Source organism: Trachymyrmex septentrionalis, unplaced genomic scaffold, assembly GCF_001594115.1.
Source record: "Trachymyrmex septentrionalis isolate Tsep2-gDNA-1 unplaced genomic scaffold, Tsep1.0 scaffold78, whole genome shotgun sequence".
Lineage (NCBI taxonomy): Eukaryota > Metazoa > Arthropoda > Insecta > Hymenoptera > Formicidae > Trachymyrmex > Trachymyrmex septentrionalis.
In genome coordinates this window covers 517,303-533,912 of record NW_017305967.1, presented here as the reverse complement: position 1 = coordinate 533,912, position 16,610 = coordinate 517,303, and the positions used below count along the sequence as shown (strand labels likewise).

Below are 16,610 nucleotides of genomic sequence, written 5' to 3'. Positions count from 1 at the left end.
CATGCACTACGCACCGCGCAGTTTCAATAATTGTTCATAAATGTTCACATATCTTAAAATAATTCTTATATCCATATTTCTATCAATATAGATCAATCTTATTGTCAGTTTCACTTACTTTTTATCTTTTCTTAATGTTCTAAAGATTAGACTAAGATAAAGAATAAATTGAAGCTAAATTTTACTATATGTTAGAAAGTAGTCAGTCATCTTATTAATTAAAGTAAGGATCGATTTTGAGGAAAGGGAGAATATTGTGGAAAGTTTATACAGTTTTTAATTTACATAAATTGCACTTGAATAATTATGACACGTAGCCAAGATTTGTATTAATAATTGTCTAGTATAAATAAATGAAACAAACATGACATTCATGTACTGAATTATGAAGAGACTATAATTAATAGTGTCACTTAAGCATTAATTATTAATTATATAAGTGTAATAATTCCACAAAGCCGTAATCTGTACAATATTATGATTTCGATTGGTTTATCGATGTTTTAATCTGGGCCTGTTGAAACGCTTGCTGCAATTTATCTATTACATCCCTCTGCGAGTCCAGCTTCTTGTCTAGGGTAGACATCAAGTCATCCACACGTTTCCTGAAATTCGTTTCCATGTAAATCCAAAACAGACAATGCAGTTCAATTTCTAGATCAGTATTCACATGATTAGTTTTTATTTAGGCCAGTATTTATAGTTAATTTTTACATTTAAGATTGTCTTGGAGTACAGTCTAAGGACCTTGGCAGAAAGCTGACGTATAATCTTAAGATAATGTCTTATGACTTAAGTCTTATATGCATTCTACAATAAGTCATTAGTCATAAATCAGAGACTAGAAGCTGGAAATTGACCAATCACAGTCGTCAATTTGTAGCTTCTGACTTCTAATTTATGACTAATAGCTTGTTGTAGAAGGCTCATTAAGATTATTGGCCACCTTACAATAAGCCATTAGTCATAAATCAGAAGTTAAAAGTTAGAAATTGACGACTGTAATTGGTCATTTTTAGCTTCTGACTTCTGATTTATGACTAATGACTTATTGTAGAAGGCACATATAAGTCAGCTTTCTGCTAAGGCCCTAAGATGTTATATACCTACTTTTTCTATATAATTTATGGAGAAGAGTTCTTTAAATTTTAAGATTCTAAGGCCAAAACAAAATTTAATAACTCCAAAAGTCACTAGAAAACAAGATTTTCTATAAGTTACTTTATTATAAAGTTTTGATCCTCAAAGAATTAAGATAGTTTTGAAATAAGAACAGACTATGAATATTACCCTAATAAAAGCAAACCTACAATTCAGACTTGATGTAATCCATACGCTTGTCAACATTCTGTTTGGCCTCACATAATTCCTGCTTCACAAGCACAGGTCCTATCAGCTTGAATACATCGTTTTCTTCCTTTAGAATATCTAGCTCTTTCTTCACCATGATATTTTCATTCAGCTGACCATCTAGTTGCTGCCTCTGGCTCAGCGCCTTGTTATATTCTGTAAATACAATAAATTCATTAGTGCTTTTTCTTTATATATAATGGCTGGTTTTTGTCTATATTACTGGTTGTATCGTCTAACAAAAAAGATAGGGCCAAATTAAAAAAGCAACAATATTAAAAATAATCGGTGCTTTGCCAACAAGAGACAGATAATACAGTGTAACATAGTAAATCATTACATCCTTGTTGTTTATGCCAATGTTAAACAAAGATCATGAAATGATTAGTGTTACATAGTGTCGCTTGTTGGAAAATTCCTAATGAGAGATAAACGAGAAGCTTCAGCTTCCTTTTATTTAATGATTCTTACCAATACCGATTAAATTCAGCCAGTAATAATTAATAGTCGAATTATTTAAGTACAAAATTGAGAATACATGGTCAGAAAATATTTGTTAATTGTGAATACAAACAGTGATTAATTTCGTCAGAAACTTTTAAAAATTTTAGATCTGCATTCGGCGACTCTGATGCTTTATTTTATAGATGTCATTGCTGCACATAAAGGAAGAGCAAAATTTATATTAAACACTTTCCAGAAATAATCATGAACGTTTCTTAACCTTTTTGGATTTGCCGCAGCGTGTCGGCTTCATTCTGAAGCTTCTTTTGGATCTCCTCTACCATGATTATCCGAAAGATATTTTTAACTGTGCTAAGAAATGAGCCGCTATCGCACTATGCAATTTTACAAAAAAACTTTTAACGATAACACTGGAAATTCTTCGGACTCGAAGACTTCGCCGACATAACCAAATTAGTATTCTTTAAGTCCGTTCTTTATTCCTGCATTCTCTGAACTGATGCACGCGATGCAATAAGTTGAAGTGAAACAAACATATATTTTATTTCGCTTTAATTTATGTGCACCAGTTCAGAGAGTGCAGAAATAAAGAACAGACCTTCCGTTCTTCAATCGTATCGCCTCGCGCGATTCGATATATTTCGATAATTTTAATTATTATTTTGATATTAAATTCATGATTTTCTTATATAAATGCTGCATAAATAAGTATGCATACTTGTAAGTTAAAAACCTACACATATATATATATATTAAAAAACACATCTACGAAATAAATCATAAAATTAATGCTATCAGTGTTACTGTCACTTAAATTTTAATAACGCGAACTTCCGTAAGATTATCGTTTTCTTAAATAATATCTCGTCGGGTCTCCAGATTTCTCTTTATTTATGTTTAAAGTTAATCAAGGATATTAAGCCTTTAATTTTAGAAAACAAATAGTAATTACAAATAAATAAATAAAAATTAAATAAATATTTAAAATATGATTATATTTCATTTTTAAATTAGATAATTTTTAATTTATTTTTGTTATAATTATTATAATTATTAAACTCATTGTTACTTATTACTTTTTAATATTGACAAATAGTTGCGTTTAGTTTTAAATATGCTTCTTAGAAAAGAATATATTTTAAGTATGTAAGTAGCGATTGTTATAATTATTGTTTTGTTGCCCAAACAACTCCACAGCGTACAAATATTACATAAGTAAATTTCTTGCTTATTATAATATACTCGTTTACATTTCAATGATATAATTATTTCGTAAATTTAAAATATGCAAATTTTCTCATTTATTTTTGCAAACTTATATGACTAAAATATATATAGTTCGTCGAAGAAAACAGAACTTCATCTGTACAGAACTACTATGCAGAAATCCTATACTTTTTCTGTTTATGATTTCGGTATTCTTATTTGGATATTTCGTGAAAGTACACAATCGTTAAATTATAGTCTATAAAAAGTTTTCTGTTTCATAACAACTCGATGAGATGTCAAGTACAAGGATACATGACAAGTGTGCATCGCACTGCAATATGTTGATAAATAATAACATCAAGGATGTATTATCATGTTCAATATTTGTCTGTACTTCATCATTTTTATCGTCGCATAATGTCGGAAATGCAAACGAACTACAAAAAGAAAAGATGCGCGCGGTGTAGCAGCATATATTAATCATTTGCCATTGATATCATAATATTACAAATTTTCTGCGTTTGTCAAATAATTTATGCAGCCGCTGATGTTGCAAGTATCAATACTTATATGCGTATAAATGTACAAAACATGTACTGGTATAAAAGCTCGTATTATTGCAAGGTTTGATCTAGTATCTAACAATTTCTCTTTGATAATTCGTATATTTCTTTTTGCACACAATGAGAACTATTATTACGATACTTGTACTTTTCCTTATACAATGCACATATTTACGTGCCGAACTTAATCAGGTGCCTTTGCTGAATAAATTTTCAGACTCCTGTATTTTCGGCGTTAAATCGGTATCATTATTTCTGTATAACAGGTAAAACAGAAAATATCCCTTGTCGATTCACCTGTTGTGCCAATTATATTTATTTTTGTTTCAGTCGCTCTAATATTACAGGCGAAGAAGTTTTGGAAAATGAGCTCTGCAACAATATTGATCCATCGCAACCGGTCGTCTTTTTAGTCCATGGCTTCACTAGTTACGCAAATTCGTCTCATATTAGAGATCTGGCCATGCAATTGAAACATGTAGATATTACACTTTCGCATAAGTAATAATTGGAATAAAAGTGCGACGCACCTACAAAAGACAAAAATTTAATTTCAATGTGAATGTATTGTAAAATATAGTGAAAAATAAACAAATAACAATTGATAAAATAATTTCCCGATGAATTGATAAATTCTATACTACGGCAAAAATTCATCAATTTACTTAATAAAATAATTTTCTACTTTGATAGAAATACACAGTATTTGCGCTGGATTGGTCTCAAGGAGCCTGCACAGAAGGATTACCCATCTTGAAGTTCACGGCGTATCCTAGTGCGGTGATCAACACTCGAGAGATAGGTCATCTTTTGGCAAAGTATAACTACTTTCAAAAAAAAAATCAATACACAAAATAAAATAATATTAATGATTAAATAATAATAAAATAAGCATAGTATTCGATTAAACTTTACATATACACATACATACATACATACACATATATGAACGATTTACTTTAATCTTAGCAGACAAATTTTTGAAAAATATGAAAGATACGGAAAAACATTTCAGATAAAAGTGAAACAGTTTCGAGGGGGACATATTTTGATCACATTATTTTTTTTCTAAGTGGAGGCTCCAAAAATATATAAAGATCTACTTTCTTAATGGAATTATATGATTTTTTTTTATAAAATATGATTCTTCTAATTATTCTGCACATAAAAGTATTAAGGTAGAGATATAAAAAATTTAATAGTTTAAGAGATTTTTAATACTTTTTATTCTGACACATATTGACATAAAATGTTAAATTTCTCGTAAACTATTAATTAAACTATTTTTTATATCGTATCTTACTTTTATAAACAGAATAATTAGGAAAATCATATTATGTAAAAAAATCATAATTTTATTTAAAAAGATGACCTGTTATATCTTTTCGGCGTCTCTACTTAGAAAAAAAAATACGTTGCTCTCGAAACCGTTTTACTTGTTACCTGAAATATTTTTCCGCATTCTTTACTTTTGGAGATATTTCGATGTAAAAGTTAAAATATGTATATGTATGTTGTATATGTATATGCACACGCACGCACACATACACAGGCACGTGTATACATACCAAAGATGTGATGGCTATAATAATCGAATTTTCATTTTGCAGCCATACTGTTACCTTGATAAAACAATGCGGTGTTCCATTAGAAAATATAATATACATCGGCCACAGCCTCGGCGCGCACGTGTGTGGCTTTGCTGGGAAAAATATTCAGAAGATTGGCTTGCAGATAAAACTCATCATTGGTGCTGATCCCGCAATGCCATTATTCAAAATCAACAAATGCGAGGAGAAACTTTGCAAATCGGATGCCACATTTGTAACAATTCTCCACACATCAGATCTCGGGCTATCGGACCAGATGGGTAACCTAGATTTGTACTTCAATGGCGGACACATACAACCAAAATGCGGTACTGAGAGATTAATTGCATCTAATTATTACGTACAAAAAGACATTGCTTGCTAGAATAATAGAAAAGAAGCGATAAAAGGAAATTATGAATAAATCAAATTCACATTTTAGGCATAAATTTTATGCCTTGCTCACACTCAAGAGCTATTACTTATATGGCAGATATTTTTAAAAATAAGTGTGGATTCCCTGGTGTTCCTAACAGGTAAGTCCCTTCCTTTGATACACTTCACTTTAGCTCAACTTTCACGAACATTAAATTTTCCTAAAAAATTTCATTATATCATTTATATAAAACATGCATATTATTAAATTTGTTTTTTTCCAAGTCATTTCAAGATGTAAATAAGGTGTTCTTTCGAATTATTACAGATTTTCTGTTATTTTATGATTATTGTATTACTTATTACGTGATTTGAATTTTTTCAGTTCATCTTCTTATCCTGATTCTAACACAACAGATTGCATTGTCATGAATAGCAATATATTAGATTACAACAATTCAATGGAGGGAAAATATTATGTATTCGTTGATAAGGATTCTCATTGTACACAGGAAACTTTCAACTGTAAACAGTAATAGCAGTCGTTAAATTTGAAATGTCAGTTTTTTTTAATAAGAGAATATATAACAGAAACAAAATTTTATGATAAATTATTATAAATAATTAAATAAAATCATTTGACCAGCACACGTAATCTTTTTTCCTCAAGATTCTTGAACCATTACTGTTGGAAGAAAACAAAACGATTGTAATTAATAAAATTTAATAAAACTAAGTTAGTTACTACTTATTACTAATAGGTAAAAATTGATAAAAGATACGGAAAGAAGATGAAGATAAGATTACCACAGGAATTTCATTGCGCATTATCGTATATTTCTCGATTATCTTACTGAATTAAATTTTATAATAATTATACTTTTATTATCTCATTCGTTCTCTTGTGTATGTGTGACGTTCTTTCATTATTCGCCTTAAACTGGCAGAGATACTTTCGATAATCATCTGCCACGGGAATAACTCTCTCGTTCGACGTTAATTCGCGTCGTATGAACATCGCTCAGACGTTTTTCTCGCATCGTTTATCGTACATCGTGTATTAATAATCCCCCTGTCTTTCTTTCCTTTTTCTCGCTTCGCATTCGTAAATAAAATACATTGTCGCGTTGTTAATGTTTTTCGAACAGCCATCTCTAGTAGTTTTCCTTAATCAATATTGATACATCGATGTGTCGCAAGATTAGAAATATCGCTCGGAAAGTTTTCTCGGTTTGTACAGATAAATCCTTAATCCATATGACCTGTGTGTTCAATCAATTTGATAATTCAATATATTCATTAAAATGATTATCAAAACTAAGGTAGGAGATCCTAATTCTTAGTCTTTCCCTTTTCTTCTTATAATAACGAGTCCGTGTCTTGTAGTATGATGATGCACATCAATGACGTACTCGAAGAAAGTTAATGTTTGCAAAGATAATAAAACTCCACGTTATTTTACTGTAGCGACAGTAAAATTATGTCATATTATATCTTGCTCAATGATAAAAGAATTCTAACTTTTTAAAATGATTGGATAAAATCAATTACATTTCAACGTGATAAAAGTAATATTATAAAATAGCAAAATATATATAAGACGATTTATGATACCGTACTATTAGGTACATATACATATATAACAATTCATTTCAATATAACAATAGAGCATTTAAATATATACGATAACAAAACTTTTAATTTAAAACACATTTCTAAAGCGTGATTTACACAGGGCGACTTTTATTAGCTAGAAGCCACGTCTAATGACGTCATTAATTCGCCAGTGAATTCTCTCGACTCTGCTGCTATTCGCTTGAAGCAAGCTTCTTAATTCGTCCACCAATGCGCTGATGAAAGCTTCTTGTACACGCTTGGTTTTTATTCGCTAGCGACTAAAATTTTGAAGTCGCAGCGTTAAGTGATCGCTAGTGATTAAGCGAATAGTTGGTCATAACAGCGGTTCGAAGTATACCATTCGATGACATGATTATTCTCTGATGCTTATGGTCTGAATGGCCGAGACGTTCCGGAAAAATTCGTCTTTTCACGCTGACGACTTAAAAATTCACTCTGAAAGAACAGCAAGAAGCTAGCGACAAGATAGCAACAAGCTAGCGACAAGTGTCGAAAGCGGTACTCGTCGCGATTAAACGCTATAAGAACAAACCAGCGTCTAGAAAAAATTTTTAGTAACAAATTCGCTATGACGTCACTAGACGCGGCTTCTAGCGAATAATAAAAATCGCTCCGTATAAATCACGCTTAACTATGACAGATGTAAAATTAAACAATGCTTTAAAAAGTTTCATTACTTTTGCATTCTAATACTTTTCTGCTGTATTTCTTTCAATCTCACAAAGCTTATAAACACAGGACATTAATGTTCAATTTTAATGTTTCGAAGAAAATAGCGTTTTAATTAATTATAAAAATTCAAAAAAGGAAATGTACTTGCAAATATCGTGATCATTCTCTTTTGATTATTTTAATCATTTATCCGTTTAATATTTCATATCCTACATAACACTTCGCTTATAACGATAGTCAGACTTAATATGATAAATTTTGCTATAATTCAGAAATGATAATGAGGAAGATGTATTGAGACGTACAATCTTCGCTTACATCGAGGAAACTCATATTTTATTCCGATATTTCATTCGAGTAAATACTCGCACAAATAAATGGAGATTTGAAATAAAACGTTAAGATAAAGAAGCGTTAGGAAAACGTACATTATCAACTGTCGCTTTTTTTTTGTTTTTCATTTGCTGGATTTGATCTTGCCACGTCCGGAAACATTATGACGCCTCGACTCGTTCGCCTCACGCATTAGACTTATAGGTCTGCAATATAGACGGCCTATATATCTCGATACCGCGCATTATAAGGTATTTTTCTTTTTCTTTTTATTAGTTTGCACGGAGCTTGATCGCGATCAACTTACTTTCGATTTCCGATCCTGCAGAGATGAGCTTGGTGTGCGGTTGTGCGGTCGTGCTCGGCTGCGGATTATTCAATTGTCCTGTAGTCGAGGGTGCAGCAAAACCAGGAGGTGGTTGCATCGCCCAATGCTGAGTAGGTGCGTTCTGTTCCTGAACAAACATAAACATGACTTGTTACTTTTGCATGCATCGTCAATGTAATTTATGACACTTCCTGTAGAATGAATTAAATAAGATTTATGTTTTTACATATCTATGTGTGATAAATAATAAAGTATAAATTGGTAAAGATACACAAAATTGTATCGTACCTGTTGCGTGTTATGAGTTACAACATGAGAAGGATGAATGTGAGAAAACTGCCAAGCGCTGGTAGTTTGGAATGGAAGAGGTCTAGATGATGTGACTATAGCCGGATCAATCGAAGTCCAATCTGCGATAGGTCCGAAATTGTTCCATCCTTTCTGATGTAACGCTTGATGGTGAAACTGTTGCTGTTGATTATTAATTTCGCACCAATCTTTCAGAGTATAAACGTCGCCCGTGCACTTGCCGATGCCTGTATAGGAAATTGTGATCGAATATTATAATCTATAAATATATTAAAAGTATCCCAGTACAGAAGATTAATAGGTAGAATTATTACTTTGCGTGTTGAGAAGCGGGCTTCCATTTGGAAGGTACGCACTCTGTGGTTGAGGTGGCTGCGCTCCTGCAAACATAGCGTGCATTGGACGATTAACAGATCGCAAGTAGCAACATCCTATTTAAATTTCTACATGTTCATGTGATTTTTTTGGTGGTCCGACAGATCTTTTTATTCTATAGAAATCCGCGAATCAATAATTTATTTTTATCTACGGCTACGATAGATTATCGTATACGTATGTAAATTTCACGCACTGTGCACTATGATTCCTGGTGTCTGGAAAAATTGGAGGAACACTAACCAGAGAGGGCACTATTCGTTGGTGCTGGTCGCGGTATACCGAGACCGAATGAGTTCATGTGATTTGGCGTAGAACCAGGAAAACCAGGTGGCGGGAGTCGACTGCGTTGTCCTAATGTGGTAGCTGTTACAGTACCCTGTGCAGGGCTCTGCGCGCCGCTTGGTAACAGATTTTGCGGAAGACGGGACAAGAGGGAATGCGACTGAAGCACCTGTAAATTTTGCAAGTGCTGGGCTTGTTGCTGCAAATGTGCTATGTGAGCAACCTGAAAGAGTATTTGTTTCTTTAAATTCATTGGTTTATATTTGCACCTCATTTTTATCGATAAATGCGCGTATTTATTGATAAAAATAATATATAAATATCATTTAATTTGAATGTATTTTGCATAAAGTATTATAAATTATACAGAGATATAAATTATACTTTTAAAATACATCACCAAATTTCATTAAAAACTAAAGTTAAAATTAATATTAATCTTTCATAATGCGCATTGTTATAAAAAATACATCTAAACAATTTCCTTGTCAATGATAACATTTTCCATGAGTCACCTCTATTCTCTGATATGACTCCCCTCCACAGTTTTACTATATCAGCGAATTTCAAAATACAAAAAGTAAAAAAATAAAAACTTTTAAAAATGAAAAAAAATGGCACATGTAAAAAATAACGCACACGTTACTGAAAATTATATGTTAAACATATTAATAAGAAATAAAAGAATCCGATAAGAATATTTACTTGTGGAAAGTGTTGTTGATTAAGGCTAGCAAGAGTTTGTTGATGCTGCACCCTAGTTTGCTCCTCTCGTTCTCTTTGCTGTTGTTGGAACATCTTCTGTTGCTGCACTTGCATTTCATCTTCTGCTAAAAGTTCTGCTAATGCTTTCTGTGTTTCGTGGAAAGGATCAAAACCTAAATCGTCGTCCGCTTTCACTTCCGAGCCTGCATCACAATGATTCCGAACTTCTTCTATTGTAGCGTGGCCGTTCTGTTTTATGTACTCACAATTTTCTTGAGTTTGCTGCGCCTTAGAAATTTTATTTTTAACATTATAAATTATTTTTCTTCAATAAAAATGTTTACATATCGTTCCTTCATTTCAAAAGTAACAACAAAAAAAAAACATTATTTTTGAGAAATATTAGTATAATGAAATTAAGCAAGAATAAATTTGGTAAACATCACTATTAATCATCACAAATAAATTAACTTCGAATCATCAAAAACGGCACAAAGTGTTTTTTAATGATGGTAAAAGAAAAAATAATATTTACTATATTAAAAATATTTTCTTTTCGCCGATATTATTTGATTAGTCGATAATTTTCTATCAGTTTTAAAAATAATTTTTCCCGTTCACTAAAAAAGTTAATTTTTTTAGTTGTATCACTTTTGAAATAAGGGAATAATATGTTCAATGAACATCTTGTTATTTTTTAGACACATAACCCGAAAACTTTATTATTTCGCTTACCTGTATATTAAGCCTTTGTTGTAATGAATTCTGTTGATAATCTGCCATAAACTTAGATGCGGATGAATTTACAAGTAAGTTAGATGTAAAGGTACTAGATGATGGTTCTGTGAGTGCAACGGTGTAAGGTGCATTTATATAAACCCCTTCATCTGCAAAACTTTCGGAATTGAATGGTACTCTCGACGTATCAGTTGAACTGGATTTTACTATAATGTGATTCGTTCGAGACGATTCAGGCTGAAAGCCAAAAGCAGCTTGCCAATCTTCGCTAGAATGAACTGTCGGTAAGGAATCGGGTATCGTAGCTACTCCCGTGCTTGTCCAATCTAGATTTGTGTTTGCTGTAAACCGAAGAAAAATTCATTAATAATGCCTTTACTAATTATAATAACATATATAAATAGAAAAATACAGAATAAAAATGTCTAGACAAATTTTAAAACTTTGTAATAATTCTATTTTTTTTTAAGTAAAATATCATTTTTAGGATGTACTTGGAGATCGAGACACTAAAGATATGTAAAAATATATTATATTTTCATTGAAGATAGCTCGAAGGGGAGCAGAACCGTCTGAATTATTACATATTTTTAAATAAAAATATTCTTTTGATATCTTACCAACTGCCCTTGACTTTCATTTGTTCTGTATATACTTTTCACTTGATTTTGAATGTCGAGAGTCTTTAGATTAATATTGTTTAAAATATCTTGTTTGGAATTTTCATCTAAAAAAAGCTAACAACAATACTGTGTAGAACAATATAGAGCTTGTACATGCCTGTGAGGGAATTTGGTGGTATCGAGGTTGTAGTTGGTATTTTCTGGAAGGTATTTGAACTGAAAAAACTATTATTGTCCGCCTGAAAGATCGACCGATGGTTGAGTTGCATTTGAGATCCATTGTGTAGTCCTGGTGGTGGTAGTTGATTGGCACCTTGTGATGAGTTTGTGCTAGCTGGAGACGAACCTACAGATGATATGCAAATTCTCTATACTACACGACGCGGTTAAAATTGTTTCTATATTCTTACAATGCCAGAATAAACAGCTTTTCAATCTATTTCCTTTTTCAAGAAATATTTACGTACACGTAATGTAAAATTGAATAATTTATGCAATTCAATAATAATAAAAGTTTATCTTTAAATGTAAAAGTATCAAAATCAAAATAGCGTACTTATACAGTTTTGAAAAACATCACATATGTTTCGATCATTGAATTTGTCAGACAAACAATGCCTACACTAACATTTTTCTCATAGAAATCTATAAGAAATATATAATATTTAAATGTACACAAAAACAAAAAAAAAACTATTACTAAATTTTTTCCAAGAATTCTCTTTATTTTGGCATATATCAATATTATTCAATGTATATATTCTACAGTATTGAAGTACAAATAATATTATGACATGTTACAGTTATTTGATTTGAATTTGTACATTAGCATATGATGAACACAATCTATCCTTTCAAATAACAATTTCAAATAACAAATTTATAATCACGTTATAAATATATGTATCAAATATGTGTAATATATATTAAAATGAAATTTATTCAAGTAATTCATTTTCTGCGAATGTACATACAATAAAAAATAATCCTGATAATGGAATCATATTACAAAAATAATCATACAAATATGTGTATCAATGAAATAAATGTGGAGTTCCGCAAGCACAAATTAAATCGACCAAAAAAAAATTTCACAACGTCTTCTCTTTTATAAATTTTACATATCGTAAATCTCGTAAAATTTTATTACCAGAAAATAAAAGCATATAAAAATAAAAGCGATCAGGGTAAAGAACTCACCCAAAAGAACAGCACCATTATTTTCCTCGCTTGATTCAGCTAAGTGCTCGGCTTGGTGATTAACATTCGAGTCTTCGGTGCTCGAGATCGTACTCGCTGGCGTGCTACCTTCGCGCTGTTGATCCGTTTCACTGTCCGAATGCCGACGTTCCCCGTTTTGAAATGCACCATTTATATTAATTTCGTGAGGCTGTAATTGAACTAATTTTGATGTTTTGTTGCTAATTTGTTGTGACTGCGGCTGTTGTTGTTGCTGCTGCTCCATTTTACACTTGTTACCCAATTTTTGCAACATTTCACTGTTCGTATCAGCGGAAAAGTTTCTAACGTCCTTTTGTCCGGTAATTTGCGACTGTGAACTATTTTGCGTGTTGATTGAGCTTGATTCAGATCGCGATGTCGTACGAGTACCGTGCTTCTCTTTATTTTGACTATTTTTGTGTTTGTTCCGAGCTGCCTGCGCTTTACTTTCGCTATTACTTTTACCCCGCCGCACACCCACACCACTTTCATCCTTATTGTTGTTGTTGTTTTGTTGATGCATAGACACCCCGGAGGACATATGACTTTGTTGGGCTACCGTGCTGTTTCCGCTTGTTATATTACTGTGCTGTGAAGTTGTTTGCGTAGGTGGTGATATTTCTTTACAACTGCTTTGTGTACCTGAAAGCAAAACGTTAATACGTTAATATCTAAAATCCTTACAAAAATTTTAATTTCAATAATGTATCTTATTATACACTATATTTAGATTTACTCACTATTTGTCTGTCCTGGCTGCAACGATGGCCATGCCTCTTTAGTTTGCGAATTTACAGTTCCACTTTCCCTAACAATACTGCCCGTTACAGGTGGTGATGGTGTCGGTTTCCTATGCAAACAGAGTTAAAACTAGATGTGACTTAATGTCATTTTTATATGACTATCTAACTTTTTGTCTTAATTATGATCTTAAATCTTGCATCAACATTTATCATTTATATATTTGTTCAATTATTTATATAATTGGCTATTAAAAATTTAGTATTTCTCATTTATTGATGCTCGAATAAATATGCATTTATTTCATTTTAACGTCTTGCTTGTTTCCTTGGATAATTTTTTATAATAGATTTGTTTTTTTTTAGCTGAAGTTCTAGCACGTTGAAGAGAAAAAGAAGAAAGGTGAACCGTTCAAGAAATTCAACTAAACAGACCAGGCCTTATTAATAATTAAAATTGGATTTACGTGCATAACAATTTCGAGGAATTATTTTTACGACAAAATAGATTTTGTACCGTTGAACTGAAGATGCGTGTGCATGTAACGATTGCACAAGCTTGCGCTCGTACTCCTGATGTTTTCCTTGATGCATCTCCTCCTTCGTAAACGATGCCTCCTGGTCCCCAAGATCGTGCAGGTACATGCAATCTGGCTTCGGACAGGCTTGATTACGCATAAAATGCGAACAATATTTTGTCGTTCCTAATGATGTTTTTATTGTCCGTCCATCCACAACAATGTTATTCACAGCCTCTATAGCACGTAGCGCATCCTCTTGACGCTGTTACAATACGAAGAACACTATTGCTTACAACACACTTATTACTTTTGTTTATCATCTTATTAGCAAACACCCGTGAAACAAGAAAACGAAGTCTTATCGTTTTAAAGAAAACCATAAATTGATAAGTAACACTCAGACTCACTTGATAAGTAACATAAGCCGAAGCACTGGGGCCTTGAGACCCTGCATAGGAAGTACTCTGGTTAATTACGACTTTGTGTATCTTCCCAAATTTTCCAAAATATTCGTGTTTCTTTAAAACCTAAAGCATGCGAAATATTACCTATCGTGATCTTTTTTTTTTTTAAATACGGTATTTGCCGAGCTCTTGGCGTTATCAATCACTCATAGAACGCTCGTTATTGTCCATACTCACATCAGCATCTGCCAGCCGCATTGGTAATCCTACTACAAACACTAAATTTTTTTGTACTACTCTCACATTTGCTAGATGTTTCCGATTTTCTGTAACTCTCTGCTTCCGTTGTTGATCCTTCAACCTCTTCTCAGCTTTTAATCTAGAAAGAACAGAGCAGGATAGATTATTTCTTTCAATAATATAAAGTCTTGACCATAAGTATGTTTACAAATTAATGTAAATACGTCAATTCTATATTTAACGAAAAATATATTAAAGAAACAATTTTATTTAAAAAATATTCATTTTCATATCTATATCAATTTCGACATTTTACTCTACTATGACTTTTATTACTGCCTTTTCCAAGAAAATACAATAAATTGAGGGTGCTTTATACTTGTGGCCGAGGCTATGTATTTTTATGGCGCAATTATGTATTGACAAATATTAATTACGATAAATAAAAGCAGACTCGTAAATACCTTGCTATTTCTTCCTTGGTAAGGGGTTTAAAGTCAGCCGGATTTTCAGAATAGGCCTTTCGACACGCGGGACATAGGCCGTTCTCGTCGGTACGAATTCTGTGCCAACAAAAACGGCATATCTGATATCCGCAGGTGCACGGGAAGAAATTCAGATCGTCCACCTCCAACGGCTCCATACACAGAGGGCACTCCACCGCATCCTCGCCGCTTTGATTCAATACTGACATCTTCGATTGCTCTAATCTCGTGAATGTCACAAGACGAGCAAAATCACGAATATTTATCTAAGTGCCAAAGTCTGTAAATAAAACGCGACGCCAGTCGCAAGATCAGTCGAGATACGTCTGGCACGTTCTCTTTTTGTTATATATTATCCCTTTTGTCTATCCGACACCACCAGATTTTTCGAATTTTATGTCGCAGAGATCCGAAATGCCACTTTGGTTTCACTTACATGCAAAGTCCCTTCACCTAACGCTGGCTGATGAGTATAATTGACAGTGCTCGCAGACTTCACCTTAACACGTCGCTAAACTTTTGTCCTGATCTGAAACAGATGGACGCAGCAAACCGTTAATCATCCGCGCTTTCTCGGAGGGAGAGGGGGGGGGAGGAAGAGGGGGATCCGGATTTCACGTTCGTGCTCGCGAGAGGACACAGTTCCTATCCCATCGTCGTCCGGACATTTTTTCCGCGCGACAGTTTCTCGCCGACGAGACGGTGATAACGTGAAATGTAGACACGCGCGCGCAAACGGCTTTTACACGACGCAGAAGACGCAGAAAACGTTCGTTTGTCCTCAGCTGCACTCCCACGCGCTTTTCCCGTCCTGTTATCAGATCGAAACAGGTGCGAGACGGGCGCGCGAGGTGAGACGAGAGGTAAGGACGGAGAGAGAGAAAGAGAGAGAGAGAGAGAGCGAAGACGGAGCGGACCGAAAGGGCGACGACAGGTCACGAACTCCGCGAGTTCCGTTTTGACAGGAGCTGTCAGATCTGCGCGAGAAAAAGGGGGGAGGCGGTGAAGGGGGAGGGGAGGGAGAAGGAGAACGAATGGCGAGAGAGGTGCAGTGAACAAAGGAGACGTGCATACCGGAATTCTCGCGCGATTACGCACGAGGGATCGCACGACGCCCCACGCACGAGGGTCGACGACGTCGAGGTCGTCGACGACCAATGAGAGGGGTGGGGGGGGGCGGAGAGGTGGAAGGGGCGAGGAAGGGAAGAGAAGGTTCGGTAGAAAAATCCTGTGCACTGTTCTACAAAGAGAGGGACACCATTCTCTACTTTTCTTTTTCTTTTCCTCTCTCACGCGTCCCCCTCCTCGCCCTTCTTCGTCGCGCGACGAAAAACGCGAACCGTACCAGAGGGCGACGATCGGGCGAAACAGCTGTTGGTTGGCGTCCGCGAGAGAGAAGCCCCGGCGGAGAGCGAGAGTTTCACTGGCTACGCCATAATAAC

General features: G+C 33.8%; 3 protein-coding genes across 6 annotated transcripts in view; 1 reads left to right on the top strand and 2 right to left on the bottom strand.

Moving 5' to 3' along the window:
- Nucleotides 1-314: 314 nt before the first annotated feature.
- On the bottom strand, nucleotides 315-2,312 carry LOC108754207 (prefoldin subunit 6). The gene is made up of 3 exons (XM_018496357.1): nucleotides 2,075-2,312; nucleotides 1,311-1,506; nucleotides 315-605 (listed from the first exon to the last, which is right to left on the bottom strand). The coding sequence occupies exons 1-3, from the start codon at nucleotides 2,136-2,138 to the stop codon at nucleotides 476-478; spliced, it is 390 nt and encodes a 129-aa protein (XP_018351859.1). The 5' UTR covers nucleotides 2,139-2,312; the 3' UTR covers nucleotides 315-475.
- A 1,216-nt stretch (nucleotides 2,313-3,528) lies between these two features.
- On the top strand, nucleotides 3,529-6,141 carry LOC108754199 (phospholipase A1-like). Its single transcript, XM_018496341.1, has 6 exons — nucleotides 3,529-3,853; nucleotides 3,918-4,065; nucleotides 4,281-4,405; nucleotides 5,198-5,505; nucleotides 5,619-5,712; nucleotides 5,937-6,141. The coding sequence occupies exons 1-6, from the start codon at nucleotides 3,708-3,710 to the stop codon at nucleotides 6,085-6,087; spliced, it is 972 nt and encodes a 323-aa protein (XP_018351843.1). The 5' UTR covers nucleotides 3,529-3,707; the 3' UTR covers nucleotides 6,088-6,141.
- Nucleotides 6,142-7,252: 1,111 nt separating this feature from the next.
- LOC108754187 (alpha-protein kinase 1) overlaps nucleotides 7,253-16,610 on the bottom strand; it is a 10,544-nt gene continuing 1,186 nt past the window's right edge. The window contains exons 2-16 of one of the 4 annotated variants that reach the window (XM_018496313.1): nucleotides 15,605-15,697; nucleotides 15,148-15,448; nucleotides 14,681-14,822; nucleotides 14,447-14,566; nucleotides 14,036-14,301; nucleotides 13,519-13,628; nucleotides 12,758-13,420; nucleotides 11,715-11,903; nucleotides 10,932-11,275; nucleotides 10,197-10,484; nucleotides 9,450-9,714; nucleotides 9,146-9,211; nucleotides 8,811-9,058; nucleotides 8,502-8,649; nucleotides 7,253-8,400 (exon numbers count right to left, since the gene is read on the bottom strand). In XM_018496313.1, the coding sequence (XP_018351815.1) occupies nucleotides 8,393-8,400; nucleotides 8,502-8,649; nucleotides 8,811-9,058; nucleotides 9,146-9,211; nucleotides 9,450-9,714; nucleotides 10,197-10,484; nucleotides 10,932-11,275; nucleotides 11,715-11,903; nucleotides 12,758-13,420; nucleotides 13,519-13,628; nucleotides 14,036-14,301; nucleotides 14,447-14,566; nucleotides 14,681-14,822; nucleotides 15,148-15,377 (3,087 nt within the window). In that variant the 5' untranslated portion in view covers nucleotides 15,378-15,448; nucleotides 15,605-15,697 and the 3' untranslated portion in view covers nucleotides 7,253-8,392. Of the gene's footprint in view, nucleotides 8,650-8,810; nucleotides 9,059-9,145; nucleotides 9,212-9,449; nucleotides 9,715-10,196; nucleotides 10,485-10,931; nucleotides 11,276-11,714; nucleotides 11,904-12,757; nucleotides 13,421-13,518; nucleotides 13,629-14,035; nucleotides 14,302-14,446; nucleotides 14,567-14,680; nucleotides 14,823-15,147; nucleotides 15,449-15,604; nucleotides 15,698-16,085; nucleotides 16,134-16,513; nucleotides 16,566-16,610 lie in introns of those variants that run through there. The other 3 variants (XM_018496311.1, XM_018496312.1, XM_018496310.1) reach the window with 3 other exon arrangements.

What these genes read in the sequence shown, in the direction of transcription:
- LOC108754207 (XM_018496357.1), bottom strand. Translation starts at nt 2,138, where the DNA reads ATGGTAGAGGAGATCCAAAAGAAGCTTCAGAATGAAGCCGACACGCTG. An exon ending in GCTGCGGCAAATCCAAAAAG is followed by an intron (nt 1,507 to 2,074) that starts GTTAAGAAACGT and finishes TTGTATTTACAG; the next exon opens with AATATAACAAGGCGCTGAGC. An exon ending in GATTACATCAAGTCTGAATT is followed by an intron (nt 606 to 1,310) that starts GTAGGTTTGCTT and finishes AACGAATTTCAG; the next exon opens with GAAACGTGTGGATGACTTGA.
- LOC108754199 (XM_018496341.1), top strand. Translation starts at nt 3,708, where the DNA reads ATGAGAACTATTATTACGATACTTGTACTTTTCCTTATACAATGCACA. An exon ending in TGGCCATGCAATTGAAACAT is followed by an intron (nt 4,066 to 4,280) that starts GTAGATATTACA and finishes CTACTTTGATAG; the next exon opens with AAATACACAGTATTTGCGCT. An exon ending in TTCCCTGGTGTTCCTAACAG is followed by an intron (nt 5,713 to 5,936) that starts GTAAGTCCCTTC and finishes GAATTTTTTCAG; the next exon opens with TTCATCTTCTTATCCTGATT.